General features: G+C 48.5%; 1 protein-coding gene across 2 annotated transcripts in view; it reads right to left on the bottom strand.

Annotated features, from left to right (window-relative positions):
* The window catches only part of CDYL2 (chromodomain Y like 2), a 990342-nt gene that overhangs the window by 665575 nt on the left and 300960 nt on the right, over positions 1-23807 (bottom strand). For both annotated transcript variants that reach the window (XM_069652860.1, XM_069652864.1), the window contains exon 4: positions 6415-6587. In XM_069652860.1, the coding sequence (XP_069508961.1) occupies positions 6415-6587 (173 nt within the window). The remainder of the gene's footprint in view (positions 1-6414; positions 6588-23807) is intronic.

The raw sequence follows: 23807 nt of genomic DNA on the forward strand, positions 1-23807 counted from the left end.
AACTGTTAGAATAGACTGTTGTAAATCCAAATATTTAGATATCAAACTTGGTTGAAGTGAGTTGTCCCATGAGATAAACGGGCTGAGCCCTTAGTGAATGGATGGGTCAGAAGTGATATTGACCAAAGGTTCCATTATTGTTATCCCTCATAAGTCAGTGTGCATGGTTCATATTGTAAGATTAAGCAACTAAGGTGATGTAGTCACCAATCATCAAAAGTATAATTATCCAGTAATGTGTTTGGGGAGTATGTGAGTGAAAACAGAATTGTCCCAAAGTGGTATCATTAACATACTATAAATGGCACAATGTCCAGTTGTACCCCAAAACAGGACGGCTGGTATGATGAGGGTAATACCATGTACAGTGATCATCACCATGAGTAGGTATGTGGGGTGTTCCATCCATCCCATACTGTAACTATCAAATATTTCCTTTATGGTGGGTAGTAGTAAGTGCTGACTTAGTAATGCAAAGTTGGTGCTAGGGGATACATGACCTATCCTTGCATAATAAATATGTTGAATACATGTAATTCAGAATGTGAAATATTAATAGACATCTCGTCTAGTGGTATAATTAATGGTGAATTATTGTAATTCAGTATACAAGTTCTTTCTCAAGTTACTAACATCGTACTATGCAAACATGATGGGTTGTAGATCAGTTAGTGCATTAGTACTGGAGATAAAAACATGAATGTGTCAGACATTAATTAGATACAGCTCAGATTAGAGAAAAACATTCATCTCATGCTCTGTATTTAGTCCGTCCGTAATGAAACGCAGTTTACAAATGCATTTAGATTCCATACGCCTTAGAGTCAATATGAGATTTCCCCCATGTTTGCAACACTTGGCTTTCATGAGGCTAAGAAATTTGAGTTCTCTCTTGTCAGACATTTGGTGGCTTGTTTGCCAGTGCTGTGCCAAGGGTAATCTTGGATCTTGGCTGTTAAGACTGATGAGATGCTCTCTAATTCATATTCTCAATTGCCTGAAGGTGCTCCCAATGTACAGTTTGTGACATACACATAATAGCATATACTGCGTGTGTCATTTTACAATGATGAAGTCTCTGATAATGATCTATGAGCCGGGTTTGTAGGAGAACTTGTTACAATCTGGGTGTGCGAATTTGCACATACTGCAAGTTCCAAATTGATGAAAGCCTGACAGGGTTTAGATGAAGCCAACTAGAATCTATGAAGGCTATGTTATTTAGGCTTCATAAATGGACAGTCAGATTTCAGTTTAGCTGCAACTGCTGTAAGATTGTAAAGTGAAGAGGTATGTTTTAACTTCAACCAGTGCAGCTCCGGGGGAGGCATGGGGAATAAAAAGTAAAGGAACTGTTAACATTTGGTGACCAAGTGCAAGTGGATCTGTCAATCACCTTAAATTGTTGCCGTTTTCCCGTTTTCCCGACCATTTTCCCTACTGAAGCAACCCTCCAGCCTAGTTTCTTTGCAGTTGGTGAGCAGGTGCAAGTGGATCTAGGTCATCTGGCCTAAGCCCTGCCCACCTTCTTAGTACTACCTCTTCCTTTCTACTCTTAACTCTTTGATCAAGGGCGTTTCCCACCTAGGCAGGGGACGAAAAGGGCAACTATTGGACGGACCGGCAGGATCAAGGGCCCGAACCCCTGCTCAGACAACAGGTAAGGATGTGCAGACATACGTTTGCTCTCCCTCAGTCCCCACAGGCCATCCCCACCACCACCAGGCAACACCAACAACATTGCCCCTCCTCTAGGGCATGGACTCTGCAATACAGCAACCTTGCCCACGTGAGCCTCAAGCCCCATCAACACCCCCTCACCATCCACAACACGGAAGATGATGATCGCCAACGTCCACTCGGCTATCGCCCATGTAGCAGACATCGCCCACCTCATCACTACACATGACTATGACATCATCTTCATCACCTATACCTGGCTGACAGCCACCTTCACCCACATCCTAGACATCCTTGTCCCCGACTACTACAGCATCCAACACAGAGACCGGCTGAACAGGACAGGCAGAGGACTTGCAGTCATACACGAGACCTTGTGGCTCTGCACCAGACTTGACTTCGACATCATTGGCTCCTTCGAAGTCCTCTCCTGCCACTTCCTGCTCTGCCCGACACACAGTCATCTTCCATCGCATCTACAGACCACCCAAAACAAACACTACCTTTGTCAGAGACTTCACTGACCTGGTCCCCACCATGTCTCTCGGGCACACAACATCCCTAGGAGACCTCAACCTCCCAGGTAATAAGGCAAGCAAACCGATGAAGGAAGCTCTTCTCAGCCTTGTTGACACCCTCAGCTTCACACAACACACGAAAGACCCAACACACGAGAAAAGTAACATCCTCGACCTAATCATCACTGAACGGTCTTCCCTTCACTACAACTTTCCTCTCCCATTTGACTGGTTTGACCACATCCTGCACACCACTAAGGTCAAGCACTCCCAGCAGAACCCCAGCAGACAAACCTTCATGTCTTTCAACAACATCCCAGTGGAAGCCCTCACAGAAGACATCGCCAACCTACACTTTACATGGACCGAACACCCCCAACCGAACTGCGACTCTCTCATGGAAGCACTCAACGACACCTTCTCAGTCTTCATCGGCCAACATGTACCTCTGAAACAACGCACCTGCAAACAGAAACCATCAGCACCCTGGTACACGCAAGAACTCAACCTCAGCAAATAAGTCATCAGGAAACAAGAAAAAACCTGGCGCTGCTCCAGGAATGCATCCAACCTGGCGCTCCTCAAGGAACTCAGAGCAAATCGCTGACAACTTATCCACACAGCCAAGGCCTCTTAGATTCAGAATACCATAGCAGAAGCTGACAACAAAAGCAGATTCCTCTTCAAAGCGGTCAAACAGTGCATCAAGCAACTAACCAACCTTACCATACCACACTCCATTGAAAAATCCACTGCCATCAACACCTTTATCACAACATTCGCCCACACAGACACCAGCTCTGCATCCACAGACCCACCTCCCGTCCCTCCTCGCAAATTCTTCTCACTCTCGACACAAACCCTGGCTGCCCTCAAAGCCACATCGTATACATATGACATCCTCCCAGCATCCATCCTCAAGACCCTTCCCCCAAAAGGTCCTACCTGGAGGTCAACAACAGCTCCCAAACACTTCCCATCGACCCTAAAAACAGGACAAATCCCCCCTCTACTAAAGAAACCCACTCTGGATCCAGACATCCTAGGTAACTATTGCCCTATCACCCATCTTCCCTTCCTAAGTAAGATTGAGAAAGCGGTAGCCACACCACTGTAGCAACACATCGACACCAACAATCTCCTCTAAACCTACCAATCCGGATTCAGACCCAGATGCAGCAGGGAGACAGCAACCATACAGGCAGTCAACACCCTTAACATCCTTGACAATGGCCATCCCCTGCCTCCTGGTTGTACTTGATCTCTCAGCCACTTTCGACGCAGTATACCACCAAACACTTACGGACAGCCTACATCAGCGTATGGGGATAAGCAACCTTGTCCTACGCTGATTCAAGTCCTACCTCGCCAACGGCAAGCAGTTTGTTCATATGGACTCCTCTAGATTGCACCTACCCGTCACATGTGGCGTCCCGCAGGGTTCCATCATCTCCCCAATGACCATCAATCTATACATGGAGCCACTGAGAACCCTCCTAGAATCACACACAACACCCATATCCACCAATACGCTGATGACACACAGCTATACCTCAAGATCGACTTCACCAAGGACATCCATAGGCTCAAAACCTGCCTCTGGCTGATCCAGTCTTGGATGTCCAGTGCATACTTGAAGCTCAAACCCTCCAAGACCGAATTTCTACTCACCAACAACACCGAACACCCAGGCATAAAGACCTGGCTATCAACCATGAACTCTGAGGGCTTCACACACAAGCTCAACTCCTGCGCCAAGTAAATCGGGTTCCACATCGACACACGCCTCTCCTTCAAGACACACATTGCTAAGAAAACTCAGACAGCTTTGTATCAGCTCTCCCTCTTGCGAAAGGGAAGCCCTTCGTCCCTCCGGACAGCTTTAGATCCACTGTTCAAGCACTGGTCCTATCCCACCTGGATGGGGGCAATGCACTCCTTGAAGGCCTCCCGTCACCCTCCCTTGTTCTCCTGAGAAGTGTCCTACACGCAGCCGTATGCCTCATCAAGGGTCTACGTAGATATGACCACATCACCCCGGCCCTCATCGACCTTCACTGGCTCCAACTGCACGTACAAATCACCTTCAAGTCTTGCTGCATTAGCTATAAGGCAGATGCCCTCAAGTCACCCAGCTACCTCACAGAAACTCAGCATCTCCAGCAGACAGTGCACCACCAGAAGCCAGGACACGTGCAGACTTGGAATCTGCTGCTGCAAACAGGAAAGGAACAGAAAAGCCTTCCCTGCCAATGCCACAAGACTGTGGAAACGCCTCCCCGACGGCATCAGACTCCCCCTTACAATTCAGGGAAGAACTCAAGACCCACCTCTTCAAGAACTTTTTCTTCCCTAACACCTAGGCCATCACTCCACCCCTTGCACCACCAACTTGCTAGACACCGCCCACCTCTCTCCTTCCCGCCACCCGGTACACCTGTACCCCTCTGTGTACCCCTCTGTATCCTACCCCTGGTTGTATATCTGTGCTGTTGGTAGCACTGAAAAGCGCTTAGTTATGCATCTGTAATGTTGTACACCTCTGTAAAGCGCTCTGTTATGTATCTGTATTGGTGTATACCTCTGTAAAGCGCTCAGTTACTTCTCGAAGCTAGGCCCATGCTGAATAAATACCATAATAATAAACAGTAAAGAAATTAAGTAGTTTAAGTTCGCTCCTGACTATTCCCGCTATCTTCAATCTCTGATCCCTACTTGCTCCTCACTCTGCCTCTAGGGATATAGCGTCCGGCTCACTATGCATCCAACCTTCACCGTGCATCTTGCATGATGCCCCAGGGACAAAACGCTCAGCTCTACAGTCGCACTGTTTCTCGACCCCCTTTAGGGCGCTTTAACCCCACTCTATCCTTTCACCGCTTCATAAACCTCTCTTCTCTCAAGACTTCTTGACCCGCTCACTTTGCCTTTCTTATGCGCAGGCTTTTAGATAAGGAGTATAACCTGTGGCAAGTCAGATGCAAGTCACACCTTTCTATTGCTGTACATGCCCTTCTTCAGTATGCGACCTACACGCCTGGGTCAAAAAAAGCGACTCCACACTTACTGTAGGCTTCATCAGAGGGGTTTGTTCCAGTGATGCGCTGTTGAACTATGCCCTTGACAGGTATACCAGTATGCTAATCCGCCAGAGCTCCACATTGGGGTTTCAGGTGTCAGAATAAACCAAGTGTCCACATATGAAGGTCTGGGTATTTAAGTGGGGTCTCCAACAGGACGACGCAAAGAGCACTGGTGTTCTAGCACCTTCTCAGCCGCACACCACTGGCACAGAGACCAAGTTAACTTTCCTGATCGACAGCACTTCCACATCCCTCATGGATAGACATGAAACAGACTTCATAACAAAACATACATGTGGTACCATTTCACATGATCAGAATGATGTATGGGAGTTAAGGGACTGGAGACTTCAGAGTACTGATTGTGTCCTACTCTGCTGCTTGGTAATGCATGCTGACAGTTTCAGGGTGATTACAATATTTAGTGTTCTGGGTGCACGGTTAGTGTGCTGGTTTTTAAGGCGTGCTTCACTTATCTACAAGGACTGCAACATGTTATGTTGCAATACCTAGACTAATAAACAAATCGTTCTCTGAATGGGCCTTTATGGTTGGGCTTTTCAGATGACATTATTTCTATGAAATGTTACTCGCACACGAACGATAACTCTTACACGTCTTCATGTCTGTACCAATCAAGGGTAGACTTCAGGTTGTGAGTGATCTGTGCCTTCATATTCGCTGTCACCAGTGACTTGAGGACACCAATCCTAGCAAAGGTGGTGGACGTATGCACTTCCCATGCGTACTGTGGTACCCTGCCCACGGTTCGTTACAGCGGTACAACACAGCAACAACAGCTATGCTAACACAAAAAATAGGTTTGACATTTTTCAAATTGTATAATCGCCAAGCTGCCACTGAAATGGTAATAGTCTTGCGTTAAAACCCAATAATTCCAGATTTTTGAAGGAACGTAACATGGCAAACAAAAACATGGAGATCATTTCATACCTAGGTATGGATGCTTAATTGTTTGTTGGCCACATTTTTTAAATAATACTCATTTTCAAATGAAATAACGAGTAAGAGAATATAAATGGGTTTTCCCGATAATTTCCCCTCAAGCATTCATATTCCAGGCAAACCGTTACATCATTTGGAAAAGACACGTACATGAAAGGATGGGTCACCTTATGGATTCTGCAATGCGCGTGCTCTCCTTTCGCCTGTCACTGGATAACCTGCCAATTAGATAAGAGTAATCTAGGCCACTGCAGAAAACGCTGCCGACAGCACTCAGCAGCAAGAGCTTGCTGTCGTCAGAGGAGGCATTGCACAACGCTCGGCGCACTTCCTTCATTATCTGTCAAGAAAGAACAATGAACAGTCACAAGTTGACAACAGTGCACGTGCTCAAATTCCACACCAATGGACTGTGGCTCTTGAATCCTTACATACTTTTTACTTTTCATCCAACACTTTAAAAAAGTAACAATGTAGTCAAATGAAACGCTCAAATTGTGAACCTGTTAATGTCACGGATTGAGTATATGCTTGATGTGTCCCTTGTGATACCCATCATGATTATCGTCTCGGGGGTTTGGAATTAGTCCGGGAAAGAAAGGAAAAGGGCGGCAGTGCCCTAGCAAGGACAGGGGGCGGGAGGGTGAACTCGTCACTCGACGTTGGGGGAAGCGACAAAAACGGGCATCTCCGAAACTAAATAATGGCATGAAAATTAAACTTCACAGGTGTGTGGGAGTGCAATGTAGCATGACTGGGAAATACAAGGGTGACTGAAATGGTCGGACATTTTACCACATACAAAACACGTATAAAGAAGATACTAGTAAATCATACATGGCAACATTCTGGGACCAAAAATCTGTAAGGAATCTTAAAGTTTCATAAATATTGGAAAAAGAAAAATCGGTATTTGTTGCCACTAAATCAGTAGGCGGCAAGACTGCTTAAAAAGCGTTATCCTACCGCCTAAATCGGTAGGGTTGGCAAGTATGTAGCAGGTGCCAGAGAGAGGGGCGCTGCGTTGTGCAGCTACGCTGAAGAAATAGCATATTGCACTTGCAGGCGGGTGGAAGTGGCGAGACTCACGCAGGGCGGGGCTGAAACATGCGGTTTCCTCCGGGCACAAGCTCACACCTGCCAGAACGCATTAGGAGGAGTGGCTCGCCATTGCTTCAGCGGCTCGCCCCAGCATGTAGATGACTGGCACCGGGGAGCTGAGGTACGGTGAACCATGTGGCTGTTGATATCCAGAAGTGCTGGAGCGGATCTCACGGGCGCCTCCGACAGTCTGGGGAGGTTGCACTGGTGCACTGGTCTGCTAACTGCTGCCAGTAAGAACACACCATTATAAAAGCAGCAGCTTGGACACATCCCCACTGAAGAACGTTCCTCGGATTCTGTGTACTTGCACACCCTGCTACCATACCTGAACAGGCTGCTAAATCCAACCTAAAAAAAACAAAAATACAGTATATATATCTTTTTTTTAAAGCGGTATTTGTTGCCACTAAATCGGTAGGACTGTTCAAAAAGCGGTATCCTACCGCATAAATCGGTAGGGTTGGCAAGTGTGGTAAATCGTCCAACGATTGTAGGAGGTTGTGCAAATAAGGCATGCATAATGTTAAGTTCTGCAGCATATCATGAGGTCCTCCCATCTCTATACAGGAACACTTTTCCGGACTTAAAACAAAAACCCTGCGTTCCTCCTGTTTTACTTTTCTGAGGAAGGACAGGGAACCGAAGTGGTGTTCTTGCCAGGTAGGAGCGTTTCAACGCTCTGTCATTACCCCTTCACTGACCATGTGGGATTCCACGTTGAGTAAAAAATTGTGGTTGAGTAAAAAATTGTGGTAGTCCTTGAGCCTAATCGGGACTCTACCTGCTACAGAGAGTATGCAACCGTTGGCTCTCCAAATGTTATGGACTACAATTCCCATCCGCCTTAGCTAGGAGTCGATGAGGGATCATGGAGTTGTAGTGCAAGACATCTGGAGAGACGCAGATACAGGACACTGTCCTTCAGGGTTTACCACACTAGTAAAACAGATGGAAATCAGCAGGGTAACGTTCAGGGCAGTGGTTAGGCCAAGTTGATCACACCCCAGAGGAGATGTAGCGGCAAGGTGAACACCCATGACAGTGAGAGCCTGTGCTCTCAAAGGCTTAGTCAATTACTAATTAGGCAAGCACATGGGTGCAGTTATGTTAAGATGCAGTCCGTGGGTAATAGGCTACTTGTAAAACTTAGCAAGCGCAGGGCCCGGGTATAGAAGTGAAAAAAGAGGTACTAAGAAAACAGATCATCCTGGTCATCCTCTCAACTTGGGGATCCTTGTGAGCACATAGCAGGTACAGGAGAAGGAGGCATAACTACCCATCTCTAAGGAAAAGAATTTGGGAAATTTACGCTCGAGACTTGCAGTGAGAAAAGAGGGCACACAGCCAAGTCCTCTTAAAAAGCCTACGCAATAGTCCCCTTCACAGGAGGTTGCTTTTCCTGCCAAGGGCGAAGTAACAGAGTAAGGATCAGGAATCTCTGCATGGATAAAATGGGCTGGATGTAGACCATATTGAACAAGAGGATGCGACTTCCACCACCTAAGTTACCCTAAAAGCCATCAGAGCAGTTATTAAGACAGAGGCAGAGAGAGTAGAAAAGATTTTCTGAAGCATAAGGTTTACCTTTGCATTGGCTCATAGTATGGTAGGAGCTGTTATTACTTCGGGTATTCAGGTGCAGTCTACTGGCGGGATGGTGGCCTCCTGAGGAAAATCTAAAAGATCCCTTGGCAGACGTTTAAACCCGATTTTTTTTGTTTTGTTGTTTTTTTTGTTTTTATAACAGTTTACCCTGGGCAGCATGTCTCTGGCTTACTAGGCCCTACACAGAAGCGGCTCTTCTTGAGCTAACATCACAAAGCAAATTGACCTAGGTGGTAAACATTTCTCATTTTCTCTGCTCATTTGACAGGCATAACAACGACACTACAGCAAAGCAACACTGCTTTTCTTATGTCTCATGCTGTATTGCCAAAGTGGGTGGTTCCTCAACTACTTACAAAAGTTCTCTTCTTCTTTTAGGAGCCCAGAGTGGTAGCTGCAAAACATTTATGTGGCCACAGCAATCACTAAAGAAAAAGGGACCAGATGCCTTATCAAACCCCAAGGCTAACAAGGCCTGCTGTCCCGTCACCTCACCCCTTTTATGGGTAGCATTCATTGCGATGAGACGCCCAGCCACCATGATTGCACCTGTCCACAGGATGGTTAGACGAAGGTCTATTACGTGTGTTCCGACATAGAAGAGTACATCTTTAAAAAGGTGTAAAAAGGGGCTTACATTTGACAACATTGGCAGTGTGACAAATCTAGCTAAATCGTCACCGACTCTCTGGAGAGAAGCTTTGCTTACGTGTCCAGGGAAAGGCAGAAGCCACCTGACACTGACCCTGGGGGTGGTTATCTGAGGGACCATGTAGGGGAAGACAAAGTCCAGGGAAGCAAGAGAATATGGGATACATTACTCAACTTAATCGTATTTCTGATGCTTGTATCTGCTTAGATTCACATGCTGTGCATAGGCCGACATCTAGTGGAAGCTGCAGCGTATTACAGTTTGTTTTTCGAAACTCGAAAATGGGCATCGACACAGGGCGTGCCAGTAATACTATCCCTAGTGTGACGTCCACTGTACCCAAGATCCCTCACGCGTCTAGGATCCTCAGATTGTATTTTTTCTGACATGAGGTAGCATGAGGAGTAGCGCGAGTAAAGCAAATCCAAGCAGATAGATAGAAAGGTATGTAAGAGGATTCAATTCAGCACTACAGCCAAGTCAACGCCTAGTCTAGAATACTGAATGAAAACCCTTATTGATATATCTTTATGTCCAGTTCATGCGTTCTGGATGACTACCCCTATATAACACCCCTCTTTTGGAATCCTCCTGACCCCACTGAGCCAAGAAGTAGTTCTGTTTTGCAAGTTAAAAGGTTTAATTGATAATTTAAACAATATATATATATATATATATATATATATCACGCTTTATAATAAATTAATAATTGAATATCACACTTAATCTGATATGATAAAGATTAACAACGGAGAATCTGGCACTAGCACACTTCTTTATAATCACTAAGGAGTTGACATGAAATGGATAAGATAGCAACAATACTTTTATGGTTTCCAATGGATGCAATGTGGAATGAAATGCAGTACAGAAAATAACTTGATAGGATTTCAGCAAAGACAATGTAACCACTTTCTTGTACAATTCACCCCCCCCTTTATGCAATGCAAGGAAAGGGAAGGAAGGCACACAATTCTCAGAAATGCAATTCAAATGTAATTCAGTTCACCCAGCAACTTAGACTACAGAAGTTGAAAACACAGGCAAAATGCTTTTATATGTGCTGGCAATAAAGTGAAAAATATGCTAAAATGCTTTTAATTCCCTCTAGGAGGTTTAGGGTGAGTGGTATATGAGTGGTATATGCTTTGAATAAGTTCAGGATCACTTTAGCAAGGATCTAGGGTGTAACTAGCAGGTTAAACGAATTTCTGGCAAATGGGAGGCAAGCAGCAGCAGATTTTTACACGTGAAGAAATTTGCAAATCGCGGCAAAATTCGCGAATGCGTCTGGCGCGATTACAGAGGAACTACAAGGGCTAGCAATATCGTTTTGGGGTCCTAGGAAAGCCTAGCTTTTCCAGATGAAAGTTACTGCAAGTCTCTAGCACAAACGGTCACGGAGATATGAGCGATTGAATAAAGGTCGTTTTTCAGATTGAAATTTTAAAGTTCACAAAGACAAGTGCAGCTTGCAACTAGAAAATGACAGGTGACAGCTTTGCAAATGACAGGTGACAGTTAGGAGGCAGTTCTACTTAGATTAAATAGATTGAATTATATTATTTTAACTAAGAGATTGGTTCTGCACAGTTTTCTAGGTACTCACACTATATTCTTGAGTGAAATGGGCCTCGCCATGGATCTGGTCAGATTTTAGACTGGACTCTGGTCTCTGCACTTCACAGTGATCTGGGTCAGCTCTCTCTGGTTCTGCTAACAGTGGTCTGGATCAGCTCTCTCTCTGGATTCTGAAGATTGAGGGATTTAAAGTCTGGATCTTTCTGCACAGCTTTCTCTAAAGATTGATGGAGGTAAAGTATGGATTTTCCCGGCAGAGCTTCCAGCTGCAAATGGATTTGAAGGTCCCTATCTGTCCTGTCTCTCTGCTTTTGTGTGTTTTTTTTATGGGTGTGTGTGCAGCATCACTAGACCCTACCCCTCTCCACTTATCATTGGCCAAGCTTTAATTTCTCCCCTGATTGGGGGAGCTAAGTTGTGTCAGAGTGATGTCATTTTACAGCCTGCAGAAAGTCCACTCCTCCTGTCAACTTACACACAAATCTAGATTTGAACCAAATACATATTTGCAGAGGTACATATTGTTTAAAATGACATGCACCCATCATGCATTACAGGAGGTATACCCTGTTCAAACTCTGCTCTTCCTGGGAGCTTGCATTCAGAAATGGCAATATTTTGCACTTTTTAACTGGTTTGCAATACCGGACATTACCCCAAATTTACACACATGTGCGCAAGGAGTATGGACATTAGTTGATGAAGTGTCAGATTTTTCACATGCACACATTTTGAGTAATATCCTCTTTTCCGCTAAAACCCCCCTGAACATGCCACCGGTTCTAAAAACCTCTTAAAATGTGGGCAGAAAAATCACAAGAATTATGGTGTCATTTAAATAATTTTCACAAGTCCGTACTAGGAGTTATTCATCTTTTTAGAGTTATGTTCTGGCCCCAAAGGGGTATGGTTTTCCTCCAGCACAAGGTTGAATTTCTGGTTTTTCCAGTTCTGCCAAGCCAGCTTGCTCTCACAGGCAGTGCCCCTCCCCTTTGTCCTTCCAGGAGGAAGCTACATTTACGACATCTGCAATAAACCATCTGCCTGGGTCAGGACAGGGCTTTGTTCAGAGCTCCTGTATTCTGTGGGGGCTCCCCTTAATTCAATTATCAGAGAGATGGCATATCCTTAGTGTGGCCAGCAAAAGGCAGATAGGCCTGGGAACACAGCTGTGACTCAAGTTTCACTCCTGATGGGGGTGGCTGGTGGGCAGAATTCAGTTCCTTAAGCCAGGTTTCAGATAAAATGTCACTTTTTGTTACCCAGTTTAAGTCAAGACATTTTTTTACATATGCAGCTAGGATGCTGATTCTAAGTTTAAAACTATGACATTTAAACAATTGCAACCTATGTGACACTCAAAGTAGGTCACTCATTTCTTTTAAACATTTAGATTTGTAGTGTCTTTCAGTCCAAATTTACTTAAACTGCTGAAATCCGGGGGCGCTGTTGAGCGCCGAACAAGATGGCCGCCTGAACGTGACTCTCCGCGGCAGGCAGTCACAGGATCCTATCTTGCGCCACCTTCTTCGATCCGCACTGGACCCCGGAGGGCGCGACACGATCAAGGACGACCCCAGCTCCGTCTGGGTCGAATCCTGGCGCTGAACGGGGCCGGGAACCCCGAGAACCAGCGATCTCTCCACCCTTCCCCCACCTGCAGAGCGGCCTCTAGCCGACGTCCTTCCTCGGCTGCGAGCCGAGCCGGGCTCCTCGAACGGCTGGAGCCGTCACAAGCTCCAGCGGGGATCCTCGCCTGCCCCCGCCGGAGCCCGGACCCTGCGTATCCTGCCATCGCGGAGGGACAGCACACATACAGCCGCGGCCGCGTGGATCCCGGCGCCGTCTCGCGGTGTGCCCCCGCCGCCGCTGTGACCCGGGCCGCGGAGGGCGCGACACGATAGAGGACGATCTGGGCCCCATCTGGGCCGAACCCTGACGCGGAACGGGGCCGGAGCCCCGAGAACCAGTGATCTCTCCGCCCCTCCCCCACCTGCAGGGCGGCTCGAGCCGACGTCCTTCCTCGGCTGCGGGTCGGGCCGGGCTTCTCGAACGGTTGGAGCCGTCTAGAACCCCAGCGGGGATCCTCGCCTGCCCCCGCCGGGGGTCTACTGACTGTGGGGCCTCCGCGGTGGGGCGGCACATATACAGCCGCGGCGAGCCCGGCGCCGCCTCGCGGTATGCCCTCACCGCCGCTGTGATTTGACTGAGGTCCTTCTCGACTTGGGGGCGGACGGCTGGAGTCACTACTGCGGAGGGGTCGAGCGGCGGTGCTTCCCTGGACACCTAGCACCGTGCTCCCCCTGTGGACACACACTGTGGTGCCCCGGGCCCAATAAGGTACGTGGTGCGTTGGGGTAGCGCCGGCCTCAGCAACTTGGGGCCCACCTTTCTGTGTGCTGGTGCTCGCCCAGCGCGGTCGACCTCGCCCCGGAGTTACACCGCCTGAGGGCCCCTCTCCCCTGCGGATCTGGCAATCTCTCAAAATGACCTAGTCATCCACAACATTATCATTATCCACTCTCAGGGACCCCACGGTCTGAAAATCCTTGGGACTTGGCTCATTTTATATCGCTGATTTGGAGTCTCAGCCTGTCCATTTCGTTGGGGGGGTCGATCAGGGCTCCTCCCTACACATCCTACAGACTCGCCTGAACTACCACCCAGCCCCCGCAGCGGCCACTACATACCACTGCTTTCGGCCCCTGGGCCACTCTCACCTGAATCTCTCCTGACTTTGTCTTCACGTGCCGCCACGGCCCCAACACAACGGGCCTACAGGCGCCGACCACCCCCCCCCGAAAAACACGTCCCGCGAGGTTCTTATACCTTACCCCCTTGAGCTACCGAGACCCCCCCATTTACTCTATTGGAACTCCAACCTTGCCAGGATGACCAAGGGGGCCTCAAAGAGACAGAGCTCCATCAATCTGTTCGCAAAGTCATTGGTGAGACCACCGGAAGAAGCCACCGAGCAGGCTCCAGCGTCCGCTTCATCGTCCACCACAGCACCGGAGTCCCAAAACATGATGGATTTTATCCGAGAGGGCTTCACCGCACTCCATTCAAAACTAGATGATATGAACGGTACTATATCCTCTATCAAGGCCCATATTGAGAGGACGGATAGCCGGGTAGGGAGGTCGAGACAAGGGTGGGCTCCGCTGAAGATGCATTGGGGGCTCTACGCTCTGAGGTCATTGCCCTCTCCAATCGGGTCCTCGATGTGGAAAGGAAGAATGAGGACTTGGAATCCCGATCACGACGCAATAACCTTCGTATCATCGGCGTTCCTGAGAACGAAGTTCATGAATCAATGGAAGACTTTGTTGAACATACATTGCTGACACTCCTCGACTCACCCAAACTTTCCCCGCAATTTTCCATAGAGCGCGCGCACCGAGCCCTAACGGCTAAACCCAAGCCCGGCGCTCCTCCTCGGCCCATCATAGCCCGTGTGCTGAATTACCGTGACTGCGATGCCCTCCTCAAGGCCGCGAGGCTCAAGGGGGAGCTCTCACTGGGCGGTGCGAGGATTCACCTCTACCCAGACTTCTCTGTGGCCGTTCAACGTGAGCGCAAGACTTTCCTGGCGGTAAAACGCAGACTGCGTGATCTCTCAGTTAAATATGCCATGCTTTACCCCGCCAAACTCCGGGTGGAGCACGCCAACCGGGTGTTCTTCTTCACTCTTCCAGAAGAGGCCTCCAAGTTCCTGGACAAGCATTTCCCAGGCTAATACCCCCTCTTTGTCCAAGATCCTACTGCTACCCTCCAGCCCGGACAAGGAAGACCCGCATCCTGCCACCTTCCTATACTGGAGTCATGCTGGTTTTATATTCTGTACTCTGTTTAAAATGATCATTGTCATGAAAACGTGCCGCATTAACATGTGCAATATCTCCGCCCAAGCTACGTACAAGTTTTTCACTGTTGGCACTTGTCATTTCACTTGTCCTGCCGTGCCCGGAGAGACACGGCCAATTCGGCCTGCAGGCCCCCAGGCGCTGATGCCACTGGTTTGGTTTTTGTTGGGGGGTTTTGGGATTGTCATCCCTCTGATTGGGGGGGGGATGTGGGTGGGGGTGGAACATGTTGGGGGTTATGTTACAAAAAGCTTGGCGTTGGCAGCAATTACGGACCGCGATATGGTACTCCATGACTGTTACTGCAGTGTGGTTCAACTGGCCCACTGGCTATGGGTACTTTCTCTGATATTACTGTTCTCACTTCAATGTCTGGGAGTGACTTGACTTTTATGAGCTGGAATGTTCGGGGGTTGGGTAACTATAAAAAGATGAGGCAGCTACTGCTACTGGCCGAGCGTCATGGATCCAAGGTTCTCTTCTTACAGGAGACGCATGCCCGCACGGAACAGTGCATAAGATTTGCCAAATCATGGGGCCCCCACAGATTCTCCACTGATTTCTCTTCCCAAAGCCGCGGGGTCATGACCCTCATCCATAAGAGTCTCAAGTTCACTCTCATCTCCTCACACATAGATCCCCAGGGCAGATATGTACTGCTTCATGCTATGCTCCAAAATAGGGAGACAGTCCTACTGAACATATACGGCCCCAATATAGATGACCCAGAATTCTATGTACAGGTCTCATCCCTTCTCGATAGCTTCCCCCTTGTCCCTATCCTCTGGGGGGGGGGATTTCAACACAATTTTTGATGTAACCCTCGATAGGTCTGGGTCCAGGCCTCGACAGCTCTCTAGAGCAGCCTACGCTGCGCTATCGTCTCTTCCCCGTCTCTCCATGGTCGATGCATGGAGGTTCTTTTACCCGGATTCCCGCGTTTATTCTTTCTATTCTTCGGTCCATGACTCTTACTCCCGTATTGACAGGTGGGTGATCTCCAATGTTCTGGTTAAGAATGTCACACAGCTACAGATTCTCCCCAGGTCCCTATCTGACCACTCTCCAGTGACCATTACCATGAATTGGGGGCCAGACCCTGGCTGTACCCGGCGTTGGAGACTGAAGCCCTTTTCCCTGCTAGACCCGGAATTTTGCTCTGAGCTCGAGCTATCTATCGAGGAGTTCTTTGAGACAAACACAGGATCGGTAACATCACAGGCCACTCTATGGGAGTCCTTCAAGGTTTACATCAGAGGGATGGCGCTGTCGAAGGAGAACGGGGTTCTTAAATCGATCCGTAGAAACCTAGCAGAGAGCGAATCCAAGTTATCGACCCTTGAGGCCCAATGTTCACTTCACTCCACTCCGGGAACCCTGGCTGACATCGGGGCAGAGCTGGATACGTTCCGATCCCTGGCGGAACGCGAGCAAAAATTTTTGGATAACCCTGGCATGGCAAGGAGATACGGGGAGGGTGAGCGCCCAGGCCGTTTTCTGGCGAGGCTGATCCGTCACGAGACGGGGTCCCCACATATACTTGGGATTGAGAGACCGGATGGCTCTATGGCTGTCGCCTCACAAGACATCAACAATGAATTCTTCGAATTCTATGGAACCCTATATTCCAACACCGATGAGGTGCCAGCGGTAGAGATCGACTCCTTCCTCGACACCCTTCCCTTGACGACTCTCTCTCCGGAGTCTGCGGGTTCTCTTGATTCCCCACTTACGCTTGAGGAACTCTCTGACGCAGTGGATTCCTTATCTTCGGGGAAGGCCCCCGGCTCGGATGGTATCCCAGTTGAATTTTATAAGCGCTATAAACGACTTTTGCTTCCTCACCTGTTAGTTCTCTGGGAAGAGTCGGTTGAAGCTGGGGTATTCCCCCCCTCTCTCCGCGAAGCCACGATTACGGTACTTCTTAAACCCGGCAAACCCCCCTCACAATGCGGATCATACCGCCCGCTTTCACTTATAAACTGCGATGTCAAAATATTTGCTAAGGCTTTGGCACTTCGGTTAGCTCCCCTCTTGCCATCTGTCATCCATCCGGACCAGGGGGGATTCGTTCCCGGTCGCTCTACCTCCCTGAACCTTAGACACCTCTTCAACATAATTAATAGAATAAATCCCGAGACACACGCGGTAGCGGCCACCCTCGACATGCAGAAGGCGTTTGATTCGGTTTCATGGAGGTACTTGTGGAGGGTTCTTGAGAGCTGTAGGTTTGGCCCCTCTTTTCTCTCCTGGGTCAGATTGCTCTATTCCGACCCCGTGGCTAGGGTCCGTACAGGTGACCATTGTTCCCCCCTCTTTGGGATTGCTAGAGGGACGAGACAGGGATGCCCCTTCTCTCCCCTGATCTTCGCTATAGCAATAGAGCCCTTCGCTGACATGCTCCGTCAATTTCACGCACATAGAGGACTCCGTACTGCGGGCCAGGCAGACATAGTGTCCTTATACGCCGATGACGCCTTGCTGCTTATACGTTCTCCTTCTGTCAATTTGCTCTCAATACTGGAAGACGTCAAGCACTTCGGTCGGATCTCTGGCCTCAAGGTGAATTGTTCAAAATCTACACTTTTCCCTCTTACAGAATGCACCCTCCCCCCCCCCCCCCCCGACACCCTGGGGTTCACATGGGCTCAGTCTACTTTCACCTATTTGGGGATCGAGATAACACGTCATCGAGCGTTGACATTCAATGAGAACTATCAAAAGTATCTTGCATATTTGTCATCTAAGGTCCTAGCCTGGGACAAACTTCCAATATCCCTTGCAGGTAGGATAGGCCTACTGAAAATGGTGGTGTTACCCCAGTTACTTTACAAGTTCGCTAACATCCCCCTGTGGCCGGGAGATGGTTTCTTCCGGGAACTGACTCGCACGGTCAATTCCTTTCTCTGGCATTCGGGCGCGGTCCGCCTTAAACTGGACACCTTATCTACCCCCATGGCTCACGGGGGCTTCAGCGCCCCTGACTTCTTTAAATACTGGTTGGTATCCCAAATTCAATATACATCCTACTGGTTCGACATAACGGACCCCCCCCCCCACGTCAAACTCGAGAAGCTTGCGGTCTGCGACCGCGACATTCGCTCCCTGTTGATACAGCCCACCCTTCGGGAGCTGGACTCACAGAGCCCAGTTACCTGCACATCCCTGGCACTAGCCAAAACGTGGAAATTGCTTGGTATCACTCACATATTCCATGGAAACCTCCCACTATGGAACTTCCTACCTGGGGTCCCACGGGTACCATCGGCCATGGCCCAGCGCTGGGCTGAGTTGGGATATAAGTTGCTGCGTGATGTGTTCGATCAGGGAATATTTGTTGAGTGGCCCGACCTCCCATTGTCCTTGAGAAGAGGCCGGAGTGTGTGGCTCCAATATTCATCTCTTCGCAGGACCCTTAAGCGTAATTATTCGACGTTTCCGGCTCTACCACCGGATGACCCTATCATTGAGGAGCTCACCTCACCCTCACCCACTAGAGGTAAAATATCAAGACTATACACTATGCTGCAATCCAGATCTATTCCAGAATTCACTAAGCTGAGGCGGGCGTGGGAGGTGGACCTGGGTGTTGAAATGTCTGATGAGCGTTGGGCGCACTTATGTGATCGCATACACAGGGTGTCCTTCAACTCCCGATTCAAATTGATACAGTTTAAAATCCTACATAGGTTCCACTATACCCCGATCAGATTGCACCACATGTCCAATGATCACTCCTCTAGCTGCCCTAGGTGCGGCCACGATGCGGCTGATTACATTCATATGGTTTGGTCCTGCCCTCGCCTTTCACAGTTTTGGGAAGCGGTCTGTTCGACGTTGTCAGCCATACTCGACTACCCCATCAATCCCTCCCCGGTGGTATGCCTCTTTCACGACCTCCCGGACCTCCCCCGGAACTCCAGAAAACTAGCGGGCCTCTGCATGCTTCTGGCTGTTCGCTCCATCCTGCTGTGCTGGCTTCGCCCCTGGCCTCCCACGCACGCCCAATGGCTAAGAGCGGTCACGTGGGCCTCGGACTCGGAGGAAGCTTGGTCTCTCCTACAACCCACTCACTCTAGGCCCAGGAATATCTGGCTCAGGTTCCGATCTTATATGTCAGATCTGAACGTGACGCCAGCCACATCTCCCCTAGCCACCTCTCCCCACCGACCGGGGCTCACGCCTCCACCATAGCTCCCGGACTTCGTGTTGTTTAGGTTATGAAGGTGCCCAACGGCTGTACACATCTGTGTTGTAACCCATGTTTTACCTGCACTGTATACTTATTGTTCCTGTATTGTACCTGTCTGGCGATGTTCGCCTGTCTTTTTTGCTGCCACGCTAAATGAATAAAAAGAAGTTAAAAAAAACTGCTGAAATCCACAGCTCAGCCAGTCTTGTTATAAACCTTCAAGTCACTTCAGAATATAACTTTACATTGGATCCACCTCTTAAAATGTCTTTCTTTGGCATGTTTTGGGTTCATTTATTCAGTTTTACACAAAAAAAAGTAAAATCTGGTGTTGTTTTAAAACGCCGGCTTTTGGATAGTGGCGAGTACCAGTACTGCACCCCTTTTTGGGATTTAAGAAAATGAATTCCCAACAGTTATGGGTTTGCTTTTGGCAATCAGCATTGCCATTCCCAATGGTTTCAGACTACTGTGTGGGTAGTCCAATGGTGGTTTTAGGCAGTGTCCTTCTGTGCCCATAACATCGGCAAAAATGAGTGGCAGCCTATTCTTCATGCATTTCCCTGTGCATTTTCTGGGAAGCTCTGGCCATCATGATGTTTTCCATGTCAATACTGCACAGTTTTGAGGTAGGGCTCGGATGCATGGGTAAATACATCCCACAAGCCCCCCTCTTGCGATGGCCATTCTATTTCACGAATGGGACTCGCAAGACCTGGGATGTTTCCTCATCTTCTTCCAATAGATGGCACAGTTCAGCATCTTTTTCTCCATCCGGTCGGATCGATCGGTTCTCCTCGCCGGTCCTGATGGGAAAATTGGGCGGTACCCCGGGCCCGTTGCGTCTCTGCTCCCGGTCTCCCGATCGTCCTCCTTGTCCCGTCTCCAGGTTTCCTTTCTCCCAGGACGACAAAGGATGAGCGGCAATACCTATTCATAGACGTCTTTCCACCACTGTTGAGATAGTGGGGCAGCATATGCATTTCATCATAACGAAACATTACATTCTTATTTTGAAAAAAAAACTGTATAACTAAGATACAGTTTCATGCAAATCACAATATTTTAGAGACTAGATGTTGTATGTTTTATGGTTGGAACTGAATTAGTCTGAGACAGTACCCGCTAGGATTCCAGAGGATTCCTCCAGTTGTTGCAGAGTGTGCCTGGGATGGCAACATTTCAACTGGTTTATTTGGACCCACTTGTCTTCCCCCGCTGCCAAAGGACCTTTGGGGATGTGGATTTTGTAGGCCACAGGGGAGATCTTGTCGATGATCTCAAAGGGTCCCTTCCATGTAGGCAAGAATTTCCGCTGTTTTGACTGGTTTCTTTGGAAATTGTATAGATAGACCCGGTCTCCCACCTGATATTCCTTCCTGGAAGTTTTCAGGTCATAGTGGGTCTTCATGCTATCAGCCGATCTTTCTAGATTCCGCTGAGCGTAAGCAAAAGCATGTTGGAGGTGTTTCCTTAAATTCTCCACATACTCATGAGTAGTGGAGGCATTTATCAGTGTCTGCTCTTGGGTCCTGTAGAGCAAATGCTGCGGAAGCACCATCTTGCGCCCAGTCATCAACTCAAATGGTGACATTTTGGTTGCAGATGAAGGGGTAGATCTGATGGCCATTAGGACCAGAGGTAATCGGATATCCCAACTTGGCCCAGAATCTGCCACAAACATTTTTAAGATGCTCACAATTGTCCGGTTATATCTCTCTACTGCCCCAGAAGAAGCTGGTCTGTAAGCAATATGCAACTTCCTTTTGACCCCCAGTATCTCCCACATCTTTGTCATTACTTCACTGGTGAAGTGGCTACCTCTGTCTGACTCAATCCTTTGAGGTAGACCAAAACGGGAAAAGATGTGGTTAATCATCAAGGCAGCTGCCGTTTCTGCCTTGCAATTTGGGGCTGGGAGACATTCCACCCACTTGGTAAACAAGCATGTCACAGTCAACATGTACTTATTCCCCCTAGCAGAGCGAATCACGGGGCCTACAAAGTCGATTTGTAAATCTGACCATGGCAGTGTCATCCCCCTCTTTTGGAGAGGGGCACGGTGCGTGAGGGATGATGGCTGAAATTGTGCACACACAAGACACCCCTTCAAGTATTGGTCGAGGTCCTGCCCCATGTGTGGCCAGTATGCAACCTCTCTTAAGATTTCCAATGTTGTGTGAAACCCCCTGTGACCGGCGGTGGCCGCATCATGGGCGTGACTTAACATCAGGCTTCGGAATGAGGTAGGAACCACCCACTGATCGTGGCCAGCTTTGGATTTCCTTACCAGCAAACCGTCTTGGATACGGAACATTTTTGGACATTTCATCAACACCCTTAGGTCCTCTTTCCCAATGTAATCGGTATCCGTCAGGGGAAAGTTCTCAGGGTCCTCAAGGTGTTGGTAAAACTTACCAATAACTGGATCCCCCTTCTGAGCTGTAATCAAATAAGCATCAGGGGTCTCCTTACTCCATTGTGCAATTGAAAGGTCGTTGTGAGCATTTGTCTGGGACCTAGTGATAGCAGTGACCTGGATTTCCCCCAACAGGGACTCAATCTCAATTAGATCCCCTTCGATGGCCCCGGTTTTGGCCAGCTGATCAGCTAAGTCATTTCCAGTTTTGTCTGGTCCCTCTACTTTGGAATGACCCTTGATCTTTTTCCAATAGATGGTCATCTCATTCGAGGTGACCAGATCATCAATGTTTTGTATCAACTTCCCATGTTTCAAGGGTTTGTTGTTAGCACACAACATGCCTCTGGTTTTCCAATTAACCAGGTGCTCCACGAACCCGTTCCGTACATAATCCGAATCTGTGATTATGACCAGTTCGTGGAGTTGATGCTGGACAGCAGTGAGGATGGCCTGATGCACAGCCATCAATTCTGCCACCTGACTACTTCGGGGACCAATTTTGTATCCAGCGGAGGGTTCTGGGGACTCATTCACCCATGCATTCCCTACGCCGGCCACCAGTTCTTTCTCCCCGTTGTTGTCAACATGGTAAGAGCATCCATCCACATAGACAGTGGGCATTCCCTCACACTTGTCCTCTTCAAAGACTTTGTGTGGGGAATTAAGGTATGCCTCCGTGTTGTCCTTTATTTTTAGACTTTCGTCCTCGAGACAGTTTTCTCTGGCACAATCATGCAAGTCAGCCAGACTTTGCGCGAGGGGACTCTTCTTGTTTTGGCCATATCTGACCTCCACAGGAAAGCCTTGCATTGACAGAATCCAGGAAGTAATTCGGGAATTACTCACATTTCCGGCCCGGATTCTGTCACTTTGGAGATATTGCAGAGGCTGGTGTGGAGTCTCCACTATGATGTGTTCCCCCTGGATAAACGGGCGGTAATTCTTCAATGCCCACACCGTTGCCAGGAGTGCCTTCTCACAATCGTTGAATTTTTCCTCCACAGAGGATAAAGTTTTGCTCGCATAGGAGATTACTTTATTGACCTTGTCATGCTTTTGGTATAATACTGCCGTCAAGCACGTATTAGAGAACCCCGTCTCCAGGAAGAACTCCTTGTTTCTGACAGGGTAAGCTAGGCAAGGCGCTTGTGCGAGGCTTCTTTTGAGTTGTCTTACTGCCTCGGCTTGTTCTGGACCCCATTCCCACTTGACCCCCCCCTTCAGGAGATGAATCAGGGGTCTGGTGATCTCTGCGTAGCCCTCAATGAACTTTCTGCTGTAATTGGTCAGTCCAAGGAGGCTCCTTAGTTCCCGCAGAGTTGTGGGGTCTTTCAGTTTCTGAAGTGCTTCCACTTTCTTTTCCTGGGGACAGAGGCCCTGAGGAGTAATCTCATGCCCCAAGAAATTAACACGGGTTCTACACCACTGTGCTTTCTGAAAGGAAAGTTTTGCTCCGGCGGCCCTCAACTGCGTCAGAACATAACGGATCTCCGCTATGTGTTCCTCCACAGATGAACTTTTGATGAGGACATCATCTACATAAACCAGGTTACCCCTCGCACCCAGGTCGGGCATGGCCTTATGTAGGAAAATGTTGAATTCATTGCCGGAGTTGAGGTATCCGAAGGGAGTCCGGGTCCATGTATACTGCTGGCCCCCAAAGGTAAAAGCCAGCTTGTATTGGTCCTCCCTACTGACAGGCACGGTCCAGTATCCATTGGTCAGGTCTATTGCTGTGAATACCTGTGACCCCTGGATCTGGGCCAGCCCTTGGTCAATGTAGGGCAGAGGCCATCGGGAAGTATGGACCCGTTTGTTGAGCTCCCTGAGGTCAGCACAGAGTCTCCACTGGCCGTTTGGCTTCAATATTCCCAGCACCGGATTATTGAAGGTGCTGTGGACTGGACGGATTATTCCCCGGGACTCAAGGTTCTTAATTATTTCAGTAAGGGACTCCATTGATGCGAAAGGCAAGCGATATTGCTTCACAAACACTGGAGTCATGCCAGGGTCCGTGGGGATTGTTGTTGTGTGGATGTCAGTGCGACCACAGTCATATGAGTCTACCGCAAAGAGATCTTGGAAATCCAAGAAAACTTGCTTCAACTTTTGCTTTTGTTCCAGAGTCACACAAGCAT

This window comes from Ambystoma mexicanum, chromosome 1p (genome assembly GCF_040938575.1).
Source record: "Ambystoma mexicanum isolate Mex_15411 chromosome 1p, UKY_AmexF1_1, whole genome shotgun sequence".
Classification (NCBI taxonomy): Eukaryota; Metazoa; Chordata; class Amphibia; order Caudata; family Ambystomatidae; genus Ambystoma; species Ambystoma mexicanum.